Source organism: Echinops telfairi, unplaced genomic scaffold (genome assembly GCF_000313985.2).
Source record: "Echinops telfairi isolate 266 unplaced genomic scaffold, ASM31398v2 ScPeMD7_3533;HRSCAF=4204_0, whole genome shotgun sequence".
Lineage (NCBI taxonomy): Eukaryota > Metazoa > Chordata > Mammalia > Afrosoricida > Tenrecidae > Echinops > Echinops telfairi.
The window spans coordinates 89925144-89942023 of record NW_022107431.1 but is presented as its reverse complement, the minus strand read 5'-3'; the positions used below and the strand labels follow the sequence as shown (position 1 = coordinate 89942023).

Sequence of the window (16880 nt, the reverse complement as noted above, 5' to 3'; positions counted from 1 at the left end):
ATTATTAGTATAATAACATAAGAAGAAAAACTCCAGAGACATTAACAATTAATAGCCTACAGTATGACAAAGTCCCCAGGAAATATATCCTTGTGGAAGGAAGGTAGTATTGAAATGTTAAACTTACAAGTGCAAAAACATTTAGCAAGCCTTGATGTAAGGATGCAAAGTTGATAAATGTCATAGGTAGGTGACGTGCTATGATTTTTTTTAGAAATTCTGGAGATAGAACAACATGCTCCTAGCACTTCAAAATCACATCTCACAAATACAATTGGTTTCTATCTGGCTTTGGCTGCAGAGAAAGTGTTTTGTGGTGCAATAGAGTCCAGGAGAATATTTATTAATTCTTAAACAGGAAAAGGCAAGACTTATTATCTGGATAAGGGAGACCATAAGCCTGAAGTTGCAATGGCACCCAGGGGTAGAGATTAGGGGACTTAAAAGGACATAGAAGGAAAAAGGAGACTGCTTCAAAAGTGATCAAAGCATCACAGTTACTGGCGTTATTACAGAAGCAAGAAGGGAACCATGATCGGAACATGAACGCTATTCTAGACAGAAGAGTTTTCAAGATTAATTCTGGGCCACCCCATCACAGCAGTCATAACTGTGTGGCCTGATCACCCCAATTCTCATTAAGAACACACCCAGGTAAAATCCCTCAGTGATTTACCGCTTCTCCCCTGGCTGGCTAGCAGCAATCGGTCTCTAAGGCCTGAGAACAAAACTATGTACTCAAAAACCAAACTTCCTGCCATTGAGTACAGGGTGACTCATAGCAACCATAGAAGGGAGGGCAGATCTGCCCCTGTGAGTGCCTGAGACTGTGACGCTTTACAGGTTAGAAAGCCCTGTCTTTCTAGTCTTTCTCGCTGAGTGGCTTGTGGTTTAGACTTGCTGATCTTGCTGGCTAAAGGGTCTGAAGGAATTCAAAAGAGGCTGAATATATGTGGGAGAGTGCTCAAGAATGTAAGCTCTAATGCTTAAATTAAGAGAGTCAGGAATTGGATGAAGAACTGGAATGCATGTGTAATTGCTTCCTTTGCCATGAGACTAGAACTGGATAGTTCCTGAAAATTATTATTGAATGTTTGATCCAAGATTCTATTTTTTAAAATGGTTTAAAAGGGATTAAAATGTGAGAAATAATTTTAAATTCTCATGCAATCCAGATTTTCTTGAGTCACTGTGGCTGGATGTTTCCTGAAACTATTGTGCTACACTTTAAACCATAAACCTAAAACAAAAGCTATCCCAGCAGTCATCTTTCAGTCAGCCTGCTGTGATTGTCGAGAGAGACCAGTCCTGGGGAAAGACATCATGCTTGGTAAGTACAGAGGCAGCAAAAAAGAAGCTCCTCAACAAGATGGATCAATATAGTGGCTGCAAAAATGGGCAACCATGATGAATAAGGTAGGGTCTAGAGATAGCCCAAGGAAAATGGTTTGACTTTGTTCACAACCTCTATTAAAAGCTGGTTTTAGCTTCATCCTAATCCTATCCATTGGTAACGTAGAACAAGCCTTCCAAAATGGGGTGACAGCCACAGGTGTAGAGCCCAGAATTACATTTCACCTAAGGAATTAGGGCTAGAAGGGCTCTATTAATTGACTACAACTCACTCCCCTAAAGGATTCTGCACTCTGATTTATACCATGTTAAAGTAGCAATTCAGGCACCCTCAAGGGACTCAAATTGTGCTCCTTTATGAAGTTCTTTGAGTGTATGGAACAAAAACAAATCTTAAGGAACAAGATCAGAGCTGTAGTGTGAATAGAATATGACAACCTTCACTGCCCCTGAAGAATGAGCAGGTACATGGTCCTGATATTAAAAGATTATTTGGTGTAAGATATGACAAAATAATAATAATTTATAAATGATCAAGGGTTCATGAGGGAGGGAGTGGCAAGAAGGGAGTAGAAAAATGAGGAGAATACTAAGGGCTCAAGTAGAAAGCAAATGTTTTGAGAACGATGATGGTAACAAATGTACAAATGTGCTTGACACAACGGATGGATGTACGGATTGTGATAAGAGCTGTACAAGCCCCCAATAAAGTGATTTTAAAATAAATAAAATAAAAGACTACTTGGTGCTACTCTTCGGGCATTTTTCTCACTAATGCATTTTTCAATTTTCTCAAAGCTTCTTCATGATAAGCTCGTCATTCTGTGAGGACTTAGAGAAAAACCCATCAATAGTAGCCTTTGGAATCCCCCCACCCCCCGAATTGTTGCATAATCTTCTGTGCTGACCTCTCTCCCTTGATTGAACTGGACCAGCAATTTCCTTCAGAAGCCATTATTTTGATTGGACCTTAATGTCTAAGGCACCCAAATTAGGTTATAGGGTTGCTAAAAGTCTGGATCAATTCAGTGTCAGTGGGTGAGATATGAAGAATGAACAAATAGGTCTTGAAAGTAGGACAGACAGAATGCTTCTTAGCAGCAAGGACAGTGAGATTTTGTCTCCCTTACTATGGATATGTTATCAAGAGAGACCAGTTCCTGGTAAAGGACTTCCTGCTTGGTAAAATCAAAGGTCAGCAAAAAGAGGAAAACCCTAAGGAGATAGATTAACATGGAAAAGGCTCACATACATTGAGTCAATTCTGACTCATGGCCACCCTATATGACAGGGCAGAAAGGACTGCCCCTATGGGTTTCTGAAACTAACTCTTTCCACGAGTAGAAAGGCTTGCCTTCCTTCCAGCTGGACCAATATGCTCCAACATAGCAACTGTGAGGCTGGTGTAGGACAAACTAGTATTTTGTTCTGTTGTAAAAAAGGTCACTACGAATCAGAACCAAGTCAAAGGCACCTAACCAAAACAGGAACATGTACACAACTTTTTTGTTTTGTTTTTATAACTACATGGAAGGATGTATTTTTGAGGATAAAAAGCAATAGGATTAAAAAATGAGCATATTACTAAAAAGGGAGCGGTTCACACCCCCACGCATTTTTGGATATGTGCCTTATCTTTGGAAATTTTTCCTGGGAAAATTTTAAGATTTGGGCTCAAGCTTCTTGTCATTTCCTTAGATCCCATGGATTCTTCTTATCACCCCAAACATAAATTCTCTTCCTAAGCTCAAAATTCTGTTAGGGAAAAAAAATATATTGGTTTAAAAATAATATAATTCAAATCATTTCACTTATAGACATTCTGGCCTTTAAAAAAATATTAGCAAGAACATGACATCAAAATACCCCAGGTTAAACAGTCATCTAAGTGAGGTGTCAGCTAAATCGACAAAAAAGAAGCACACCAGCCTGTGTGATCCAAGGACTATAAATAATAATAGCTGAATAAAATCGTTGTATTAGAATTTAAATTTTGAACAATCAGTATGCAGAAGGCTATGTATGACAGTGAAAGTCCAAAATCCATTTGCAGGGTTCCCACGTGGATTAAACCTGCAGAGCATCATCCCCTCTGACCACTGACCAGTGGTTGTGAATAACCTTGCTATTAGACAGAGTGCATTAGAAAGTGGACAAAAGCAGATGTAGTGAAGTTAAAGTTTAAGACCTTCTCATTTGTTTTCCCTTTTGACCCATTTTAAATGTGTTAATTTTTTTTAAAAAATAATTTTATTGAGGGCTTGTACACCTCTTATCACAATCCATACATCCATCCATTGTCTCTGCTTTCTTTTGGACTGGGGTTCTTCTGTGCTTTATTGTGCTATGGTTGTGTGTGGGGTGGTGGTGGTGGTATGATTTTCTTTATATGAAATGCAGGCTAGGTAAAGCTATAGAGACAGCAACTGAATTGTTTCTTAGGGTTACGGCTAGGGAGGCTGGAGTTAACAATGATGAGTACAAGAAAGAAGAACCTATTCTAAAATTGATTGTGGTAATTAATGACTGCACAATTATTTTTAATATGTCTAAACCATTGAATTGTATGATATGTGACATATGTCAATAAAACCGTTAAAATTCAAGGAAAATACCCCAGGCCACTGTTTAGTTTCCATGGCACTTTGGTGTAAGATTGGCAGCATGAATTGGAAGACAGAAGGGGTGGACAGCTGTAGAGAATCACGTGCACATTGTAAAACCCCTTGAAGAGTAATTCTCATGCTTTCTTCTTTATCTTGCCACTGTTGCCAAGGCCTCTGGTGCTTGACTCCATCACTGAGCTCTCGTTGGTCCAGAAAACCCTCTATACTTTCAGCAAAAAAAGGTTAAGCAGGGAAAGAACCATTATATGAGTGTGAAAGTATATATACATCTACATCTACATATATATAAAGCTCCTGAGTCTTTTGCAGTTGACTGGCACCTCTATCCTTATCCCTCCATGATCTTTACTTTAACCTAGGGGAAATCTCAACTTGAAGTTGATTGGTCTTCATTTCCCCATACCCTCTGTCATTGTCTCTATAACCCACCCAACCCCTCTGAGGCCTCAACCCTGTTTCTCCTCTGGGCCTTATATCTCTGCTTGACACATTCCTCTTCATATTTCCTTTTTCTATCTCTAAATTTAGGTGGCCCTCCTCAGAGAACACATCGCTCACTCAAAATCTGGGGGAGGTGCCCAGATATGTGCTCCCACACACGCTCTATGTATAGTACCACAGTTGCGTGATTGATTCATTTTTGCCTTTGGTTTCCTCTGAACTATAAATGTGTTGTTCTTCATTGAAACCCCAGAACCTTGTAGAATACCTGATGCATTGTAAGTGTAAGTGCTCAATAAACCTTCGCTGAATAAATGAACAGAGAAGTGTTGCCTTGGCAAGTTTCAGAGACTCTTTTGACAATAGTCCAAAGAAAAGATCTTTTCTTCTTTCATGTCTTTTTAAGGATCTTTTGCTTTCTTCCTGTATTCTGTACTTGTCTTGTGTTCTCGATGTCATCCTACAGCTCATGAGATCTTCTTTCACTAGCGTTCAATATTTCACATCTGTTATTGAGAGGTTCTCAAGATTCAGGTAAAATAGACTTAAGGTTGTATTTTGGCTCTCAGGGACTTGTTTCAATTTTCTTCAACTTCAACCTGAATTTACATATGAACAACTTATGGCCTGTTCGATAGTTAACACTGGCCTTATTTTAGCTGTTGATATTGAGCTTCTCCATCGTCTCCTCCCACAGATATAATCAATTTTAATTCTGGATATTTCATTTGGAGAAGTCCATATGTCTAGTTGCTGTTTGTGTTGTTGAAAACAGGTATTTGCAATGAAGAAAACATTGGTCTCATTACATTCTATCATATGATCTCAAGCTTCTTTTCTATCATGAAGGTCCTATTTTCCAACTACTTTTCCTTCTTCCTTGATTCTAATTTTCACATTCCAGTCACCATAACTATCAATGCATCTTGATTGCATGTTTGATCAACTCCAGACCGAAGACATTGGTAACATTCTTTAATTTCTAGCTTTAGTGGTTGGTGTATAAATTTTAAATTATATTTGTACTGATTATATGTATTTGCATTTAGATAGATATTAGAGCTTCACTATAGATCTTAAAATGTCCTTTTGATGATGAATGTGGAATCATTCCTCTTGAATTTGCTATTCCCGGCATAATAAACCATATGATTTTCTGATTCAAAATGGCCAATTCCAGTCCATTTCAGTACACTAATGCCTAGGATATTGATCTTTTTACATTCTATTCCATTCTTTATTACTTCCAATTTTCTTAGATTGATACTTTGTACATTCCAAATTCAAATTACTAATAGATGATTGCGGGAGTTTCTTCTCATTTCGAGTCATGCCCTATCAGGTCCCGAAGGCTTCACTTCAGTCACGTCATGAGGGTCGACTCCACTTTGAGAAGGCAGCTCTTGTCAGTCATATTTGGGTGCCTTCCAACCAGAGGGCCCCATTTTCTGGCATTACATCTGACAAGGTTCTTCTGCTATTCCCGAGGGTTTCAGAAGCTGGCCATGTTCTGCTGCAATACATAAGTTGTCAGTGGTTAATTCCTCAGAAGCAGACAGCCTTTTCCTTTTTCTTAGTGTGGAAGCTCTGTTGACTCTGTTCCCTTTGGCTGACCCTGGTGATATTGGAAACATCAGTGGGATAGCTTCCTTCAATTAGATGGGAATAAGGTTTATTAACAATTTTCACTTTGGAGATTATACAAACGTACTTAAAATGAGGAGGACTTGAAGCACTTGTTAATGTAGATCAAGAATTGCAGCCTTCAATATGGATTACAATTTGATATAAAGAAAGCAAACAATATAAGTGAACTATTAAGTAACGTCATGATGAACAGTAAAAGGATTAAATTTATCAAGGATTTTATCTTGTTTGAGTCCACATCATTTGCTCATGGAAACCATAGTCAAGAAATGCAATGGCACATCGCATTGAATAAATCTGCCAATTCAAGACCTCTTTAACATGTTGAAGAGCAAGAATGTTACTATAAAAACTAAGATGTGCCTGACCCAAGCCACAGTATTTTCCGTTGCCTCATATGGATGTGAAAGTAGGACATTGAATAAGGAAGACTGTAGAAGGATCTATGCATTCGGATTATGATATGGATAAAGAATACTGAAAGTCCCATGGTCTGCCAAAATAGCAAACAAATCTGCCTTGGAAGTAGTACACCAGGCTGTTCCTTAGAAAGGCGAGACTTTGTCTCACATATTTTGGACATGTTGTCAAGAAAGACCCATTCCTGAAGAAGGACATCATGCTAGGTAAAGTATAAAGGCAGAAAAAGAGGGAAACTCTTGACAAGATGGGTTGATAGAGCTGCTGCAACAATAAACTAAGACATAACAACCATTGTGAGGATGGCCCAGGAGCAGGAGATGGATGTTTGGTTCTGTTGAACACAGTGTAGCTATGACTCAGAACCAATGATAAGGTACTTAACAACATTTAAAACAACATATGCAAAAAAAAGATTGAAACCATATGCATATGAAAGTTGGACAATATATACGGAAGCCTGGAGAAGAATTGATGTATTTGAATGATGGTGTTGGTAAAGAATATTGAAAGTACTGTGGATTCCAGAAGAACAAAGAAATCTGTCTTGGAAGAAGTATAGCTCCTGAGAAGAGAAGATGACAAGAATTCACATATTATGGAATGATCAGTCCCTGAAAAAGAACATCCAACATCACCCTTCTTCTTCTTCTTCTTCTCCTTCTCCTTCTCCTCCTCCTGCTCTTCCTTCTCCTCCTCCTGCTCTTCCTCCTCCTCCTCCTCCTCTTCTTCTTCTTCTTTCTTCTCCTTTCCCTTCTTCTCTTTTTCAATTGCAAGAGAATTTTATGGAAGAATTCCTAAAAAGGATTAAATACCTTCTCAGCCAGCATGGCAGTCTTGATACTTCTTTCTCTTCTTCTTTTTTTTTTTTTTTAAGTTTTACTAACATAAGGACATCATTTTTGGTGTCAGCACAAAGCGAGAAAGACTGTCACGGAGATGTTTGACAGAGTTGCAACAAGGCACTCAAACTTAACAAGGATTGTGAGGGTGGGGCGGGATCAGGTCGTATGTGGTTCTGTTTCACAGAGACAATGGCACTTTACAACAACGTACAAAAACTTGAAAAGAACTTTTCACAAGTGTCCAAGTCAGGAAAGATGGAGAAATTGTGACATGTTAGAAAATGTGTGGTGTCCTCGAACATAAGCAGAAAGCACTAATGGAATAACTGGTAGAACCAAATGAAGCCTGTAGTATTATTAATAATTGTTATATCAACGTTCATTTCTTTTCCAGTTTCCATCCTCATATAAAGATGCCCTTGTAACATAGTGGTTATTCACTGGGCTGCTAACTGCAAGGTCAGTAGTTTGAAATGACCAGCTGCTCAATGGGAGAAAACAAAGTTTTCTATTCCTATAAAGATTTACAGTCTTGGAAACCCACAGGGTCAAGCCAACCTTATCCTACATGGTCATTATGAGTCAGAATCAACTCAATGGCAGTGAGTTTGAGTTTTCTGATAGATAACATTAGAGAAGCTGGGTAAAGGGCATTTGGAAACTCTTATTTAAAAATAACAACCAAACCTAACATCCACAGGCAGCGTCCTCACAGGAATTAAGCCTCCAGTGAAACCCTTCTGACCATTGACCACAGACATAAGCAGCGCTTGCTATCAGACACAGTGCATTGGGAAATGGATTAATACAAATGTAGTTAGGTTAAAATTTAAGACCTTATCATGTGTTCTCCCTTTTGCCTGTTTATAATTTATTCTATTTTTTAATTATTTTCTGCTTCCTTTCGAATTAAGGTTTTTCTGTGTTTTATGTTATAATTGTTGTTGTTTGAAGGGGGGATGTTGTAGGCTTTCCTTTACATGAAATTAAGGTTAGGTAAAGCTATAGAGACTGTAACTGGTTTAATAATTTCTTAGGGTTGTGACAGGGAAATCAAACCAAAACCCAAACTCATTGCCAAGTGTCCATTCTTATTCACAGTGACTCTATCACGCACTGTCATGGAGCCAGTGTGGACTCATAGTGACCCTATAAGACAGGCTAAACTTCCTCTTGTGGGTTTCTGAGACTGTAAATCTTTATGGGAGTAGGAAGCCTCATCTTTCTTCCTCAGATTGGCTGATGGTTTTGAACTGTTGGCTTTGCTGTTAGCAGCCTAACTGCAACCCTGTACACCACCAGGGATTTATGAGGTTTTGGGGAAATCTGGAGCTAATATAAGTCCAAGAAAGAAGAAAATGTTGTAAAACTGATTGAGCTGATGATTGCAAAACCGTTGAAATGGATGGTATGTGAGTCATATGTCAGTGAAACTGTAAAAGTAACTATATTAAACTTTAATTTAAAAACAATGACTATTTGTTCCTCTGCTGTTTTCTAGCACAGACTCAGACAGTCTTACACTCTGCTGCTCCCAAACTCTTCAGTCTTTCCGGGCAAATGACTTACATTCTTAGCCTCACACGTTTTTCCCAAACAAGGTTGGCTTGGCACATTTTTGAAGAGTGTAAGAATTACAGACGCTTTCCTGAGTGAAGCATAAATGGTAGAACAACTAGTAGAAACTCCAAAACTATTCCTTTTCCCTACCTTTCCAAAGTGACTGAATTATTCACATGCCATTTAAACTCGGGAGACGATCCTTGAGCATGGAGACCGTCTGCAGAGTTAGAGATGATGGCTTGTTTAATTATGCATTCCTGTTATTGGCTTCCTTGCCACAGGCTTTGCATTAGAACAGAGAAAGTGAGGAGAAAGGACACACAGAGACGCAGGAAACGCAAGCATCCTTAAACCATTAAAAACCTCAAAATCCAGGACAGAAAGGAAACGCCAATGGAGCTGGCATCGCTTCTGTTTCAGCTTCCAGGAGCTCCCCCAGCACTGCTGTTCATCACTACAAGGTTTTAAGCGTCAAGAAACGAGCACGGGATTGGCTTCTAATGTTTCCTTAGCTTCCGCGGATCTCAGTATAATGAGAAACCGAGATTTGATGCCTCTCAAGCCTGGTGTGTGTTGGGGGGGGAGACTGGTTCTCTCACAACCCGTTTGTGGTTCCCACTGCAGCCCTGGTGGCGTAATGAGTTATGCTTTGGGTTGCTAACTTCAAGGTCAGCAGTTCGAAACCACCAGCCCACAGAGGGAAAAAGAGGTGCCTTTTTAATCCCATAAATAGTTACAGACGCAGAAATCCACAGGGGCAGTTCTACCCTGTCCTAAAAGTCGCTCTGAGTCGGAATCAACTCTATGGCAGTGAATGAGAACAGCCCAGGTAAAGGCTCCCTCTTCCTGCCACCGCCACTCGTTCTTCTTTCCCACGTTGGCGCTCTCACAAGCCGAGCACAGACCTTGCGTTCTTTCAGAAAAACCCGTGCCTTCTAGGGGGCGCACATCAGCTAGGACGACGCGCCCGCCGGACCCTCCACCTCCTTTCCCGCACGGGAGACAGAGCAGCCACCCGCCGCAATACTGGCAGCGCGCACGGTCCTCTCGGCCCGATCGGGGCCCGTGGCCAGTGCCCAGCGCCCAGCGCCCGGCGGGGAACAACCTCCCTACTGTTCCTGCAAGGAGCGCGTGCCAGCTGCCGGGCCACAACGGATCCGGGTGTCAGGGTCGGATCGGGTGAGCGCGCAGGCGAGTGCTGGCAGCCAGCCCCGCTTCTAGCCGGAACCTGGACCCGCCCCGCGACCCTGCCCCTCTCCCGAGGCCTCGCCCCCAGGCGGCCCCGCCCCTCCCCGGCCCTCGGGGCCGCCTCCCGTGCTGCCGCGGGCACCCACTCTCGCGCCGGACTCGCGCCCGGTCCCCGCGCCGCAGCCATGCGTCCCGGAGCGCCGCGAGCGGCCGCGCTGCCATTCGTTGCTCTGGGCGCGCTTCTGTGGTCCTCCGCGGGCGCCTGGAAGCTCACCATTCTGCACACCAATGACGTGCACAGCCGCCTGGAGCAGACCAACGAGGACTCGGGCAAGTGTGTCAACGCCAGCCTCTGCGTGGGCGGCGTGGCCCGGCTCTTCACCAAGGTGAAGCAGGTCCGCAACTCCGAGCCCAATGTGCTGCTGCTAGACGCCGGCGACCAGTATCAGGGCACCATCTGGTTCACGGTGTACAAGGGCGCCGAGGTGGTGCACTTCATGAACGCCCTGTCCTACGATGCCATGGTAAGGAGAGGGGGGTCTCACTGGGGCTGAGAGACAAGTGTGGCTGGAGGGGTGGCACAGCGGTGGAAAACCAGGCGCGGAGAAATGCAGAGAATAAAGCAAGGATGTGCCAGGTAGATGTGGACATAGAAGTTCCTTGGATGATTCCTTTTCATTGTGCAGTCGGTCTTGAACCACCCTCTAAATGTAGAGGAGGGAGGCCCAGCTGTTCTATCAGGGGTTCAGCTGGGCTGGCTGGAGAATTGACAATTACTTAGAGTCAGAGACTGAGCTAGAACTGTCTCGCTTCTCTCTCATGTATTGTCAAGAGTGATTAATCTTCATTTTTTTGAAAGGAAACTGAGAGAGAAGTTGAGCAAATGCCACCAGGGCCAAAAGATGGCGACACAAAGTCCATAACCATAGGGCAGATCACTTCTGTTGTGGGCCTTGCCAACAACTTACTAATCTTCTCTGTGCCTCCCTTCGATCCTCTATAACATCAGGGTAATTACTGTATCTAACTCAAGGGTTGCTTGGCATCTGTCAATGTGGGTTCTTATTGGTACCACACACTACAGTATATATTTATTCAAAGGAAAATAAAAATAGTAGAAACAAAAACCACTTTGAAGAGGAATAATGTGTTGAAACATTGGGGCTTCAAGCGATTTCAGTAAAATCAGGTTGGCACAGAACTTCAGGAAGCGTTCAGCTTGACGATAAGGGGGCTTCAGATATGTCCAAGAGTTTAGTCCAGGCTCCCTTCAATTCTATTAAAAACTATCCCTGGCTTGCTAGACTGAATTCTAGAAAAGGAAAAGAAGAGAGCTACAGAGTAGTAGATAAATATGATGTAAAGATATACAAGAGAGTACCCCCCCAAAAAAAAATTAGGGAAAAAAGCTGTGCTGGCAGAGTTTTTGTATTACGTGCTCCCCACCCCACTCCCTCCCCCCAAACCCACCCCCACAAGCAATTCACTCTGAGTTAGTGCACCCAGTGGCATCACCTGGGAAGATTCTCTCTGGTCAATGTGAATTTTTTCATAAAAGTAATTTTGCTTGAACCTCGTTTTTTGTGATGGCTGATTTAAGAGAACAACATGCAGCTATGAAATTTTGTTTCCTGCTTGGAAAAAATGCCACAGAAACTGTTGTGATGTTGAACACAGCTTACAAGGACAGTGCTATGGGAAAACGTCAAATGTATGAGTGGCTTTTTCATTTCAAAAAAGGTGAAATGTCAATTGATGACAAACCTTGTTCTGGATGTCTGTAGACTTCCAGAACGGAAGAAAATGTCAGCTTGTAGTAGTACATTTGGAGGTCATTCCACCAGATCAGACTGTTAATCAAGCTATCTATTTCGAGCTTCTGAAAAGATAGCGTAACAGTATGTGACCAAAAAGGCCTGAATGGGGGACTGGTTTTGCCACCATGACAATGCACCTGCGCATGCAGCCATGTTAGTGGGCCAGCTGTTGGCACAAAACAGCATTCCTCTCTTGCCCCACACACCTGACCTTGCTCCTTGTGACTTCTTTTTGTTTCCTCAAATGAAGAGGATCATGAAAGGTCTGTGATTTGACTACGTAGAAGAGGTGAAGAAAAAAACGAGGGAGGTGCTGTCAACCATCCAAACAAACGAGTTTAAAGAATGTTTCCCAGAATGGAATCACAGATTTGACAAATGCATTAAGTGTAATGGAGAGTACGTTGAAGGTGATAAAGTTGTTTTGTTAAAAAGAAAAATTTAAATACACAGCTTTGAAAAAAAGTTCTTATTTTGGGGAGGTTACTCCCTCATACATCTCCTCTAGAAAACAATCAGACCACCCAAGTTTTGCCCTGTGGTGTAAAAGCCTAGAGTAAAGGGATTCCTGGGGAAGAAAACAGGTAAGGCCCTCAAGTGCTAATGGAAAAGCTGCAAGTATGGGGCCACCGGGAGGTTGCTTGACTATCGGTTTTTCAAAAGTCAGCCAGTACACCGTCTACCCTGATACATGTGGGGCTCCCAGGAATCGGGGTGGTTTTGACAGCGTTTGATTGTATAAAAGAAGAAAGAATTCAGCAAATCTGGAGAGCATTGGGTGGAATCTTAGAAGATTTGGACAAAGGACAAAGCTAGGCTCCAAAGAAGTTGGCCTGAAAGAGCCGGGTGTGGCGAGAAGGGCTGGTGTGGGCCCAGGGAGGTACAGCAGAGCAGGACCAGGAGGGGTCAGGAGAGCACAGCGCTGTTACTGTTGCTTCCCCTGAGTGGGAAAACATGGCCAGAGAGGATGGCTTGGGGGTTGGTTTTCTTCAGTGTAATTTTTTATTTTCCAAGAACACATTAGAGAGGAAGACAGAGGGTTCCTCTCCAGTCTGACTGTTGTGTTTAGGATTGCCAGGAAAATCCAGCCATTCCACAGATCCCCAAACTCCATAGATATTTAGAATCCACAGAAAAAGGGGGGGTTTCAAGTAGTCAGTGGTCTCTCCTCATTGCTGTCGCCAGGGAGAGACCAGCCTGGTGCTTTGTGCACACTAGTGACAAACTAAATATTTATGCAAGTGAATTGTGACTGGCCCACATCCCCATTTCCTACAACTTGGTAAATGTTTCTTTTTGTGACAGCCTTTCCTTCCCAGTCATATAAACTTAATAGTGAGAATAGAATGGAGACTTCTCTACTTCCCCCTCAGAGAATTTTCCTCTTTAAGTAAAATGGATCTCGTAGTGTTGACGATGGTATGAAGTGTTTATGACAGGATACCTGGGCAAGGCTGGGACAATCTACCACAAGTCACAGCCCCACCCAACCAGGAGTGGTTTGAATACGTGTTGAATGGAACTACTTTCTTTTATGTTTTGCTCAGAATAATTGGCCTGGGGCCTCAAGTGGGAGAGAAAAAAAATGTTCTGTTTTGTTTTTTTAAATATATATTTTTTAATGCTGGTAGGAGGTAGGGAGTGGGAAGCAGTTATACAATTATACATTAAGCCAGATGATTGGATCTCTGATAGCATCAGGAGTTAGCCTCTGCAGTTTGGAGGTTTGGCAGACATGATTGGACCAGTGTAAAACCCTGTTCTTACAATGCCAAAACATGTGATAAAGCTCTGGGGTATTAGCGCTTTACAGAAATTTCTCACCCTTTTGCTGATATTATAAAACCTCTAGGGAACTCATGGCCTTCTGAAGCTTCCCCACCACACCCATGTGCCATGGCCTTGTTCCCAGATTAGAGTGGAAAACAGTTGTGGAGGAGGCTGTGCGGTTCTCTGGAATGTGGCGTCTGGTGCGCTCACAGGAGACTCTTGACCTGCAGACATTTCTGGCGTTAGTTTCTGAACTGGGAAATAGGAATGGTAACCGCACTACAGAGGGGTTTGTGAGCAATGCATGAGGTCGTGTAAGAATCCCTAGCTGGCACATAGTAAGTGCCCACCCCACTCCACATTGTAAGGAAGGGAAGAGTTGATTTTAACCTATCTCGGTTTATCTCGTTCCGGCAGCCCAGGTCTACTCCCACCCCTTGTCCTCATGTTTTCCCTGTCCCAGTGTTAAAACATTTTTTAAGTATTATTGGTGTTGTAAATTGGCACAACATTTGCCAATTCAACATGTTTCATCTGTATATGTCATCCTTTGCCAAATTTTCTATCACCATAAACAGAAATTCAAAGTGTCCCAAATAATGACTGCCCATCCCCCCCACCCCCATCTCTGGTGACCACTATTACTTTAGGATGATCTTTGCATGTCTGCCTATTCTAGATACTTCATGTATAGGCATATCTCAGAGACAAGGCAGGTTCAATCCCAGACCAGAACAGTAAAGTAAATATTGCAATGAAGCAATATTGAAGTTTCAGGTTTATAGAAGTTTTACACATAGAATTTGTGCCAGCACTATACTTTATTAACTGTGTGACTGCATGATGAAAAAGTCTGAAGTATTATGAGAATTGCCAAAATGGGACACAGAGACACAAGGGACCGCATACAGTGGGGAAAATGGCACCGATACCCAGGCTGATGCAACGCTGTCATTAATTTTTTTTTTCTTTTTTGGGTTAAATTTTTTTTTAATATCCGTGAAGCCTATTAAAGTGAAGTGAAATAACACAAGATAGGCCTGTTGTGAAATCATTCCATATTTGGCCTTTGGTGCTTGATCTCTACTTCATTAGGCCCAGTGTTTTCGAAGCCCCATTGTCTAAGCTATTCTTCATGTCAACTGAGGGAGCAGCTTTGTGAACTTCCCCTACAAGGTAAAGGTCAAAGAAATTCAACTCCAGCAATGGCATTCTTAGCACTGAGGAGGATGGTCTGAACGAGTCTCTTGTGTGTTACCCTCTCCCCTCCCAGGGCGACTGTCTCTGTGAATGACCCCTGATTCTGAGGGCGTGGCCCCTGAGCTCACTTTCTATCCAAAAGGCTGCAGCAGCTGCAGTTTTAAAATATTAGAAGTTAGAAGTCACAGTGGGGGCCATGGCCCTGTTTCATTCTTGGGGGTGTCAGGTTTCTAGTCAGTGCCCCTTGTCGCCATTCTTCCCATCCTTCATGGACTACTCTTCTATATTTGGACTGATGTCTTTTTTTATATGTACGTGTGTTGTTAAATTATACAAATAAACCTTTTGCTTAACCTGTTCTGCTTCATTCCTCCTCAAGTGGTTGTGTTTGTGGCCGGTCCACTTGCTGTCTGCACTTCTGTCATGTGTGTACCCACCAGGGTTGCACCGTGCTCTAAGGTGTCCTTTCATTTTACTCACTGTATTAAGCTCATATCCTGAGCACCTCGTTTTCAGAAGGCTATAGATGTCCGTGAAAACCAACATCTACGTACAGAGGCCCCATGTAGATTAAGGCTCCACTGAATTCCCTTTGATCTTTAATCAAGGTTGTAGTCTTGTCCTCAGGCAGAGTGTATTAGAAAATCAACTACAACCACTCTTCTCCAGCTAGTCCAGAGAGGGCTAATCTCTCTGAGGAACTTGCTTGGGTAGCTCCTTCATGGATGCTGTCAAACTGGGAATGGCCCAGGTGGTCAAATACTCATGAGTTCTGCCCTCTCAGTCGTTCCTTGACTGTCTTGGTCAGAAGGCCCTGGACCAAACTTATATCTAATATGGTGTATGTGTCCCAATCATGTTCCCACTCCTGTTGTCCCACCTGTAATTGTGATGTAGGAATCTGCTTCTAATGAATGTGTGGCCATCTCCTTTGTTCCATGTTTTCTCTAACTGGCTTCCTGACTGTGAATCCTTGGATGCTGTTATGACCCTGTGGCCTCCCTCATCTGGATGATAGGCCTGTGTCTTTCTCCCTTTTAAGACTTAATAAATATTCTCCTTATATTATGTTAGAGACTGGGGTCTCTTTTGCGCTCTAAAACACCACCAACTGCTGGGTGATTGCCAACACCTCCCTGCCCCCACATCCTCTCCTGCTCCAAATGTCCTCCTGCAGGCATCTCCAGGCCTACTTACTTTCCTTTTATTTTTTCAGGCCTACTTTCTTTCAGATAAATACTCTGGAACAGAATTACGGGTCTCAGGGCCCAGGTATATTTAATTTCAGCCCTGGTAGTGTAGTGAGTTGGTTATGCATCGGGCTGCCATCTAAAAGGGCAGCAGTTAGAAACATCCTGCCACCCTGAGGGAGAAAGATGAGGCTTTCTACTCCAAGAAAGAGTTAAAAGTCTTGGAAATCCACAGAGACAGTTCTACACTGTCTTGTAGGGTCACTGGGGGCTGGAACGGACGCCCTGGCAGTGAGTTCAGCACTGATTGATGGCTTTCCTAAATGACTGGAGCCATGCACTCTCCTCAAACCCAGCATGTAAATCCTGTATCTATCTAATGGTATCATCTAGCTTTCTAGAAGGTGTAATATGACATCTCACTGTTGTTTTGTTGCATAATTTTCTAATAACGAGTGAATTTGAGCACCTTTCGATTTGGGTAGGTCCCTGGGTGATGTGCTTCATTTGTGCTCCCCTGCTGTTGAGTAAGCATTGGACTTCCGGACAAAAGATCTGTTGCTCAAACCCACCAGCCTCTCCTCTGAAGAAAGATGAGGCTATCTACCCCATAAAGAATTGCAGCCTCAGCAGATGGACATTGGACCTCCACTCAAGTACTTACTGAATGCAAGAACACTTTGTCCTATTAAATTGGCATTCCATGATGCACACCTTCCTGACACGATCACTGAAGACAAAGTGGGTGCATAAGCACATGTGGTGAAAAAAGCTGATGGTGCCTGGCTATCAAAAGATATAGCATCTGGGGTCTTAAAG

General features: G+C 42.6%; 1 protein-coding gene across 1 annotated transcript in view; it reads left to right on the top strand.

Annotated features, from left to right (window-relative positions):
* The first annotated feature begins 8734 nt into the window (after positions 1 to 8734).
* Positions 8735 to 16880, top strand: part of NT5E (5'-nucleotidase ecto) — a 57830-nt gene continuing 49684 nt past the window's right edge. The window contains exons 1-2 of the mRNA XM_045294318.1: positions 8735 to 8741; positions 9836 to 10608. Of these exons, the coding sequence (XP_045150253.1) occupies positions 8735 to 8741; positions 9836 to 10608 (780 nt within the window). The remainder of the gene's footprint in view (positions 8742 to 9835; positions 10609 to 16880) is intronic.